This window comes from Pteropus medius, unplaced genomic scaffold (genome assembly GCF_902729225.1).
Source record: "Pteropus medius unplaced genomic scaffold, Ma_sr-lr_union100, whole genome shotgun sequence".
Taxonomy (NCBI): Eukaryota; Metazoa; Chordata; class Mammalia; order Chiroptera; family Pteropodidae; genus Pteropus; species Pteropus medius.
In genome coordinates, this window is record NW_024345479.1 from 175,765 (window position 1) to 185,838 (window position 10,074).

A 10,074-nucleotide genomic window follows, 5' to 3' on the forward strand; every position below is an offset into this window, starting at 1 on the left:
GTTCAATCTTGGCCAGTGATACTGTACCTATGTTGATATGCTCAACTCTACCTGTGCCCCATGGACACTTTATAAGCCTCTCCAACTCTGCTGAGACTCCTGGCCAACCTAAGATAAAGCACATTCCTTCTCCAAAGGGAAAACACAAGTGCACAGAAACTAAATTATTTGTTTAGGGAAAGAGAGAAAGAGCTAGAAATTTAGCTGCGCCAGAATTAAAACCTTCAGATCCCATTGCATCTAAAATACAGTAATCAACAAGACTTCATTCTTAAATAAAATGTTGTTTTAATAAAATACTGCACATATATATTTTTCTTTTCAAAGCTGTTATGACCAAGATGGTTGGTATGAATGATAATATATGGTGAACTATATAATTAGTAACAAAAACAAGGACTCTCAAATAAATAGGCTTCAGTATTTTTTTTTTTTTTTTAGGATATATTCTGCAAATCAGTTGAAACTGGAGAACAGGCAAGGAGGCTTTCTCTCCACGATCGTACTCTTGATTGGCTTGGGATAAGGAAAAGAGTCAAGGTTACTCTCCAGGAATCAAAAATAACATTGGAGTGACCTTCTGGAGAGGAGAATCCTTGCCTCTTCTTGCTATTTCCTTGCCTTTTTGCTCAAGACCTCAGACCTCAACTGAAACATACAAAAGTACCACCACAGAGTCGCCTTTAGGCATCTGAGTTTCCAGCAGGGTGGGTGTGGAGCCAGTAGAAAGAAAATTCTTGGGAAAGGAGAGCAGAGCTAATACGGAGGCTAGTGTGATAGAGGAGAAGCTGACTATGTCCGAATGTTCTGACTTTAGTAAAAATCTAGATTACTGCGGTCATTCAGAAATCCTCGTAAATACAATGACCATGGATATATAACAGAAAAACACAAGAAGAATTACCCCCACTAACCACCTATTAATTATATTTTAAGTTGGTCCTCCACTATTGAGAGTTCCTTACCTAAAGTCTTAAATATGATCGAAGCCATTTAGGTATTGTTTGACATAATTTGCACGATATACAAGCTACAAAAATCCTCCTTAATCCATTCTTCTTTTCCTATGAAATCCACTTCTCCTTTTGCCTTTTCTGGGTAAGGATGAGCACAAGTAGAAAATTCTCAGGTGGGAATCCCCAGCCTAGGATTGTGAGCTGGCCCAGCCTGGAAGTCTGGCTTCTGTATATCTGACACAAGAATAAGTAAGTCTTCAGGGAAAAATCCAAAACTACCCAACTTCTTACAGATGAGGCTTTTTCAAATAGCCTTATTAGCTTTTCAAAAAACGTCACCCAATACCATTAGAATTGCAAAGAAGGAAGGGGATCACACAAGCTGACTCTGGCACCTCTGGCCTCAAAGTGGGTTGGCAGAAGACACTAGTTGCCCTCAATCCTTGGCACAGTTGTTGACTTTAGATACGGAAGACTCCACATTCCTTACAAAAACTTCTTGTCTGGCTGGCTCAGGATCCGGGAGAGGCAGTAGGGGATGAGACTGACAGATGCCAGGGGCACTACTGCACTCTTGCAAAAAGACAGAATGTAGAAGATCAGCTCAATTTGGGATGGGGGTTTCAAAGAGTCAAAGAGGTGCAGGAGGACGAGGGAGGTAACGATGCAGCTGAGGCGGAACGGGTACCACTTGCTAAGCTTGCCTTTGCAGCTCTCCCTGTACATGCTGGAGTTGAGAGCAAGCCCCAGGCCAAAGAGGGTACCCACGTTCTTCAGGAGGCTGGCAAAAGGCGTGGTGTCAATGTGAACCCACTCTGGCCGTTCACACCATCTTTTGGCTTTCTCTAGAGTCCACAGGAGGTCTATACCGAGCCCCTTCAGCAGCAGGTAAAATCCAATGGCAAAACTGAATAGGAAGAAGGTAATGAGAAAATATTTCTTGAGACTGGCATTGTAGATGCTCTGGATGTTGCGGAAAGTTTCAGCAACAGCAATGCCTGAGTGGAAGAAAGAATGACTGTGAGAAACAGAGAAGACTTTAGACCTTTAACTGGAGGTGGGTTTGGAGCCAATGAGTCATCTGTCCTGCCATCGTGGAATTAAATCACAGATGCTAGATTAGAGGGTCACCTGGTTTATTCCCATATGTGATTCCAGCCTGTCCTCAGCCATAGATTCTTTCAGATGGAAGAGTCATGTCACATACATCTTCCTACTGCTTGCATGTTTCCTGCCAGGGGGTCCTCATGTCTCTACTTGAATACTCTCAGAGGTAGAGAGCTCTACTAGGTTTGCAAATAAATTTATTTAAATAAAGAGCTTTCCTAGGACACTATTAATTTGTTAATTTGTTCCTTAAAACTAAACTAGAGACCACTTCCAGTTGAAGATCAGTAAGAAATAAAGCTTGGAGATTTCAAACTAATTCAGTTGGGCAAGTTAATCTGATGTCTTGCCAAGATTTCTGGAACATACTTAATTGAGTGGATCTGGGCACTCCTATAGAAGTTAATCATTTCAAATTGTCCACCCTTGACTTTTAACCCACTAAAACACTAACAGCATTGATAACCACAGAACATGGTAGGAATGCTGGGATTTTGTCCTGATTAGGGAGAAATGAATCAATGGGGTAGGGAGGGAGGAAGGGAGCCAAAACAGCTGATACCTGACAAGACTCCAGCAACGACCTGATGGGGAAAATGAGCAGCAAGGTAGATTCGTGACAGACAGACGTTCAGCTGCACCGCCCAGAATGCCAACCACAAAATGACAGTCAAGCACCTGCAACAGAAGAAGCAGCCGTAACAGAACTCGGATACAGATTCTTCAGGTGGCAGGAAGGGCAGAGCCTGGTAAACTTGGGTGCCCTCAGTGGATTTTTTGTAAATTGAAGCCCGTGCTGAAAAGCTCAAAGATGCTGTGGCACGTGGAGAAGCCCTGCCGATGTGAATTTTAACCTCCTTGTTTTACATGTTTGATAATTAAGGATTTGCACAGTGGCTGCATATCTAGAATTTCCTGTTGTAAGAATGTCTTATATTTCTTTGTTTGTTTTAACCTGGATAGGGCCCTGGCTCTATAGTTGGTACAGAAATGGGTCTTTATTTACAGCCTGCCATCACCTCACTACCTGATCTCGAGAAACTCTTTTACTGTGCTAGGGGCTTGTTTCCTTATCTGTAAAATTAGGAGTTACAATCCTGGGTCTCTTCCACCCCTAATATTTTGTGACTCTAATGTTCACCCTCAGTAGAAATGTGACAACTCTTACCAGGACCAACTCAAAGTGTGAAATGGGCTAGGGAAATGTAAGGAAGAGCAAGTGGTGTGTCAGCTACAGAGAGAGCCACCTCCTGCATCCACAGCCCAGCTCTGAGTTCTTACCAAAACCTGTAGGTCGGCTTTTTCTTTCCCCGAAAGATAGAGAGGGTAGAAGTAACCATCACATAATATACACCCGCTGTACCCATGGCATGGCCGGATGGACTCCCTAAAGGACAGGAAAGAGAGGAATGAATGGACTAAAGGTGAAAAGTTTCCATCTGGGAGACTGCTGGGGGTGTCATCTTTCCATCCATCCATCCATCCATCCATCCATCCATCCATCCATCCACCCATCCTGCCATCCATTCGTTTATCCATTTAATTATCTATTTAACAAATATCTATTAAACTCCTATTACATGCCCAGCACGGTGCTAGTCTCTGGGATTACAGTGGTGAGCAAAACCAGAGAATGCCCAGCTTTTGTAGTTATATACAGTCTAGAGATTACACAAAGAGTCAGTGTACTGGATGTATGATTACAAACCAATCTGCCCCCATTACCTCTCTTCCATTCTCTCCTTGTTCCTTCTGCTCTGGCCAAGCTGGCCTCATTGCTCTCATTTAAACATGCTCCCAATTCAGCATCTCTGCATTGTTAGTCTTTCTGGCCAGACAGAACCTTACTCCAGAAATTTACTGGCTGATTCCTTGACTCCTTCAAGTTTTTGCTGAAATTTCACCTCACTGAGTCCTAGCCTGACCACCCTATTTAATTCTTCAACCAGTTCCCATTCCTGATCCTTCTACCCCTAGAGATAGAGGGTCCTGAGATGGACCACTCGGATCTCCTTCTGAACTGAAGGAGTTTCTTTTCCAGTTGTTGAAAGTGTGGCGTCAGACATCCTCAGCTCTCAGCCTTCTCTGGACATTGCCCTGGGCTGCAGAGAGCCATCTTTATCAGGGTTACCCTCTCCCTGGGGAGCAACCCACAACCAATCACTAGTCTATATTGGAGCATAAGATCCTGGTCCCCCTGACCCAATTCAGGGCAACTCTGAAGGGCCATCCCCAGCTTCAGAACTCCCTGTGGGGTTGCCTGAGACTGAATCACAACTAGGCTTCTTATGCTCACCTGGCTTCTGATCCTTCCTTCATAAGTATTGCTCCTGAGAGTAGGTAAATGCTTACATGCTAATCTCCATCTGAATCTGCTTTCCAGGGAACCCTGTAGGTAAAGCTTTGTCTTTTCTTCTCTCCTTCTGCTCCTCCCCCTCAATTTCTGCTTCTTCCTCCTTCTTTTTCTAAATTATCATCTTATAATATCCTATATATTTTAATTGTCTGTTATGATGTTATATATTGTACACACACACATGCACATACACACACATCATTCAAATTTCAGCTCCACGAGGGCAGGGATCTTAGATCATTTTATCCACTGAGTTATTCTAAGTCACTAGAACAGTGTCTAGCACAGAGTAGGTGCTCGATAAATCACATCCGAGTTAATGAATAGGGTCCTAAGTGAACAAAGGGTTTGTGAGGACAAATAACTATGGGCCGTGCCATAGTTTAGGGGCCAGAGGTGGGGTCTCTGAGGAAGGGATACCAGCACCGACACCTAAGGGTGAGAGGAGGGGCTGGGTATTCTAATTACCTGCTGAAAAAGGAAGTCTATCATTTGATTGAATACTCGTCTGGCTGTAACTAGTAAAATGCAGACAGGGTGTGGGCTTGGATGGTCAGCTCAGGAGGACACATCTGCCGGGCCAGGCCTCTGGGAAGGACAGCCAGGGGCTCAGGCCTCTAGCTCTTTCCCTTTCCCAGACAAAGGGCCATAGCACGGTTACTCTCATGATCCTTTTGCCCATGAGGGGCTCTTGCCTCTCTGGACTAGCAATTTAGGCTCTGGATACATTAGGCAGATTTCCAAAGTAGCAGTAATATGCTATTCAGGAAGGCCTTCTTGACGTGAATTAAAATGGAATTGTACCACATTGAAGACCATGAAAAAATGCTCATGTTCACTCTTCATCCACAGTGAATGTTAATAGGTGTCCACAGCAAGCAAGATTCCCCAGCTTCTGTCTCTACAGGGCAAGGACTCTCACCTGGTCCAGTCTCACAGGTGACTGGAAACTGCTTTATCCGCGGCACGGAGGTGTTGCTGTAGTAGTCTGTGTCCAGGACCCACCAGTATGGGCGCTGCCCAAAGAGAATCCTGTGGAAAAGCAGAATTAGTGTCTGGAGTTAATGAAGCAACATTTTCGCCTGAAGCCAACGCCTTTGAAAAGAGAGAGTAGCATGAGAGGAAGATCATGTGACCCTAAACAGAAAACTGGTAGCATTGGAGCCTCCAAGAAGAGAACTAGGTGGCTGGGGAGAATTTTTATGGTACATCTTTTTTCTGAATTTTGAACTATTTGACTGTATTATTTATGCAAACATAAATAAATAAACACAAGATTCTAAAATCCATATTTATGGCAGTTATGTGACTTTTCTTAAACCTCCAAATAATCTGTCCCGGAAGGATGCATATGGACCTATAGTTTGCAACTTGGACTTGCATATTCTACCAGGTTCTTATTCTCTCTCTTCGGGCCTCAGGGATCAGATAATGAGCCCCAGCCCCAAGAATAAGTCTCCCCCTCCCCCACCCCAGGAGAGGTGGCACTCTCTGTAAGGACATGCATAACTTCAGGTGTTTGCTCTCTATCCTCTCTGCTTTGAAACAGGGTGTCTCAGACAAGCCACTTCCCCTCTGAAAGGACTACATATATTTTTCACGGTAGAAATAGGTGTCAGAGGTCTGTCTGGATGCTTCCTTTTCTCTGGGGTGGTGGAATCATGATTTCTCGCTAAAATCAAGGACAGCCACTAACTCTGACCTCTACCAACTTAGAGAAAATCTATCATTCTTTACTCGAGGCCAGATATTTGGAATAACCCTTTATCATTTTAGGGTCATGATATTGAATAGGGACATTACAGATATAACTTAGTAGATTTTTCAACAGAAGTTTCAGAATCCAATCAATATGCTTTAGGCTTCTAAGCCCGATAATTTTTTCTGCTCTAAAGAATTTTGGTTTATGGCCAAAGAATATTAGGGTTGGAAGAGATCTTAAGAATCTCCTGACAGTAGACATAAATAGCTTTAAGGTTGGTGAAGGTCTCAGAGGACAGCTGGCCCAACTCTTAATTCTCTAGATAAGGAAATAGAGGCTAAACCAATAATGTGCTAGAGTCAGCTGGTATTGGCTCACAATTGTAAAATAGTCAGGATTTTTGCAAGCTGGACCCATCGGTAGCTTGAAAGTAGCAATAATAGGAATATATAAACAATAGAAATTAGCAAACACTAAAATCAGGGTTTTTCCTCCCAAGAATCCATTTATCTGCACTGGATATAGTGTAGTTCTTAACAGCCTTGACCCAAGCCAGCCTGCGTGACCTTAAATCCTGCCTCTGACATTTACAACCCATGTTGGACTAGTCATGGTCTCTTCATCTGTAATATAGTAACTACACCCAGAAAAGCACTTAGCACATGGCCTGGCGCATACTAACTGTTCAGTAAATGTTAACTATCATTATTATTAAAGTCCCAGAGACCGAAGTTTACAGATTATGAAATAGAAACTCAGAGAGCTGCTATGACTTGCCCAGGAGACACAGCTGGTAGGTGGCTGAACAAAGGCTGGATCCCAGTTCTCTGGATTACTTCTCATTACCCCACACAACAGGTTTCAAAATTATGTTTCCTTTTTTTTATATATCATTTTTCTTCTTTCATACATCAATCTTTATGTTATCCATTCTGCTTCAAAGTAATAAAACTGTTTCTTTGCTATTAGCCTATAACTCAGACTTTTCACTAAGTCCAGCTGGCCTTCCATCTGTATGAACAGCTTTTCTATATCTTCAACACACTGACAGGGTTTTCTCTGTCTTTTGTCTTTACGTAGCTGATTCAAAGTCAGGAGGGGAGTAACCTGTGTCTTCCCAAATAGCACAGAGAAGGCACCTTCCAACAGATAGACATTTCCAGGGAAAATGCCATCCTCTTTCTTTCCTTGCCAATCTCCTCTCTGTCTGGCTCTTACTCACCACTTAAAGACGAGGTTGAGCCAGTCTCCAATCACAGCTACCCACAGGAGTTTAATGCCCACAGCTTCTCGAAGATGGAACCAGATGGGGAAGAGGACATAGAAGGCATTCCTGAGGTCTGCGACCATGGACACCAAGATGAACCAGTCCTGGGAGTCCTGGTAATTCACCTGGAGATAGCGCGTTGACTGGATCCCAAAGTCATGGAGAACATTCATTCCTTCCTCCATCCTCGCTCCCTGGCCGCTCTGGAAGCCGTCGGCTAAGCCCTTGTAGTTATTTCAGACTTGGTGGTGATTGCTCTGCTATCAGTCTGCGCCTTGCCTGTTTTATACACCCTGTAACCAGACTGCAGAGCAACCCAGCCCTGATCTTTGGACTCAAAAACCACTTTTGTCTAAAATTTATTGATCAAAAGTGCATCATCAGTAGGTTGATGCAAACACATTCAGGGTGATTTACGTAAAATAGAAAAAGAGGCACACAAAAACAGCCTGATCAGATCTGTACTGGGCAGGGCCAATTATTAACTTTTGCATGCCGCTTGACAGTGCCCAGGGCTGCCCTCCTGGCTCTGAAACCCAGCCAGAGACATAGGACAGAGTCTAAATTGCCATGGTTCTTGCAAAGATGTCTGATTTCCTAAGTCTGCAACTGCCTTTATTTGAGACAGAAAGAAGTTTTGGTACTCTAGTTATTCAAGTTTTAAGTCATTAATTTAGAAGATAGTGAGTTCCATTGTACTGGGTACTGTTACCTTGCTGGGCCTTTTTTGACGGCATTAGGGTTCAGGAAATGCCTCTAGTTTGGGAGGTCAAACCCTCTTCCTGTAGGGCTCCACAGCTCAGGGCCAGAAAATAATCATCTGTGAATGCACTGATTAATTCATTTAAGGTCCTTAAAGTTAGGACCTTTGCAGTTTTAATACATAAGTTTAATAAATAGAATGAGTGTGTGGTATGCAAAAACAACATGATAAATATGTGGTTCTAAATAAAAACATCAGCCAATTGTGCCTGGGGACTCTGGAAAGAGCTTCTGTAGTTTGAACTTCCTTTTATTTGTACTTGGAGATTATGTGTGTATATATATATATATATATATATATATATATATTATTACATATACATATATATATATATATATATATACATACATACATACATACATACATACATACATACATACATTCACTGATGAATTTCTCATCAGTAAGTCCCTATTGCCTTGTAAGGGTTAGGTTGGGGGGACAGGGAAAAGAAACTCAGAGCTAATGAATCTGTAGCAAAGGTTGACAATATTCCATGCTGGAAACGATTAAAACATCATTCAGGAGGTATGATCTGGAGTCTTATCTCCAACTCCCATGGACTCCCACCCACCTCGAGCAGACTCCAACTGCCCTTGACCACATTGTCTCTGCTGGTCCAAGCAACCTTATCCTACCATGCCCAGCCTGGAGAACAGGTAATGATGGTGTTGGCTATGGGTGGTCTATAAATGAGGCATGTACTTGGCAGTGTCATAGGGGAGGGTGTTCTGTACTAGGCCACAGGTAATGAGTGGGCTCCAACAGAAGAGAAAATCCCTTCCCTCTACCCAGATAAGCCTTCCTAGAAAGTATTGAGTAACTATTGCAGTGATCCCTGGGGACTGGAATTTCTATGGTCTGAGGTGAGTTGAGGGCAAATAGGGCAGATCCTCTGACAAAATATTCAAAAGCCATTGTCTGGCTCTCCACAGGGCTGCTAGGAGCCAGAATCTCTGAGTCAGGTGGGGTTACATCATGTGCTAAGCATGTGGGGGGCCAATGGAGAGCCTTATCTTCTAGAGGAACCTCAGGGAGAATGCTTATGTTGATAAGAACCCATGGAGTTGATATCTGCGCACAGGGCAGAGGAAAAGTTCCTCCAGCAGGCAGCCCGCCTGGCAAGGGGACCCTCTTGGTCAGAGCAGTTGTGTATCATCATGAGACTATTTGCTTGTCTCCACCTTTCTGCCTTCCAGCCTCTTGTTGCTGCTCCCAGCAAATTGTTATCATGTGCAGAAAGAGGTGAGGCTCCAAAGGAACTAAGCCGGCTAGAAAGCTGACTGAAGAGAGAAATTGTGGAGTTCTCAAATGTTCAAAGGACTTGTGGGTATTTGAGGTGAATAATGTGGACAAAGTATTTGAGTTGCTTGAGATTTTGAAGAGAATTTACTCACTTACTCTCTCCAGAGAGGGGATTCCATCATCTCCTTCTAACTCCTGTCATTTTCTCTTTCAAGAAGATCTCTAGTTTAATCCAAGAAGCATTTCCTGAATAAAGTGCCATGCCTGGCTCTATGAGGAATTCAAAGTTAAATCATGATGTCCTCTGGGACCTTGACACTCTGGTGGGGCAGGGAGGTTAGACATTTGCACAACTATGTCAACTGGGGGATCCTTAGATCAAAACTGAATCCATTTGTACAAATATCAGCAAGCTCATTATTTTGTCCTTGACAGAGATGACTCAAGACTTATTGATGGCCTCTGGGAAAACTATCAGCTGAGTCTCAGAAGCAGTGAAGATAGAAAATTATATGGCCCCTTCTTCGACAGGAATACCAGCTGGGCACTTCTTAGGCACTTTCTCCACAGAAAGAAATCCAGAGGCTTGGGGATCTTGGTTTGGGAAGGACATGAAGGAAAGATGCCAGAATGTACAGTCTGGTCTGCTGTTAGTAAGGGTAGCTGGGTTCAGTGTCT

At 43.2% G+C, this 10,074-nt stretch overlaps 1 protein-coding gene across 1 annotated transcript; it reads right to left on the reverse strand.

Annotated features, from left to right (window-relative positions):
* Window positions 1-373: 373 nt before the first annotated feature.
* Window positions 374-7,712, reverse strand: G6PC1 (glucose-6-phosphatase catalytic subunit 1). Its single transcript, XM_039873387.1, has 5 exons — window positions 7,344-7,712; window positions 5,342-5,451; window positions 3,345-3,450; window positions 2,626-2,741; window positions 374-1,954 (listed from the first exon to the last, which is right to left on the reverse strand). The coding sequence occupies exons 1-5, from the start codon at window positions 7,571-7,573 to the stop codon at window positions 1,443-1,445; spliced, it is 1,074 nt and encodes a 357-aa protein (XP_039729321.1). The 5' UTR covers window positions 7,574-7,712; the 3' UTR covers window positions 374-1,442.
* Window positions 7,713-10,074: the final 2,362 nt, after the last annotated feature.

What these genes read in the sequence shown, in the direction of transcription:
- G6PC1 (XM_039873387.1), bottom strand. Translation starts at nt 7,573, where the DNA reads ATGGAGGAAGGAATGAATGTTCTCCATGACTTTGGGATCCAGTCAACG. An exon ending in CTCAACCTCGTCTTTAAGTG is followed by an intron (nt 5,452 to 7,343) that starts GTGAGTAAGAGC and finishes GCTTTTCCACAG; the next exon opens with GATTCTCTTTGGGCAGCGCC. An exon ending in AAGCCGACCTACAGGTTTTG is followed by an intron (nt 2,742 to 3,344) that starts GTAAGAACTCAG and finishes CTTCTGTTGCAG; the next exon opens with GTGCTTGACTGTCATTTTGT.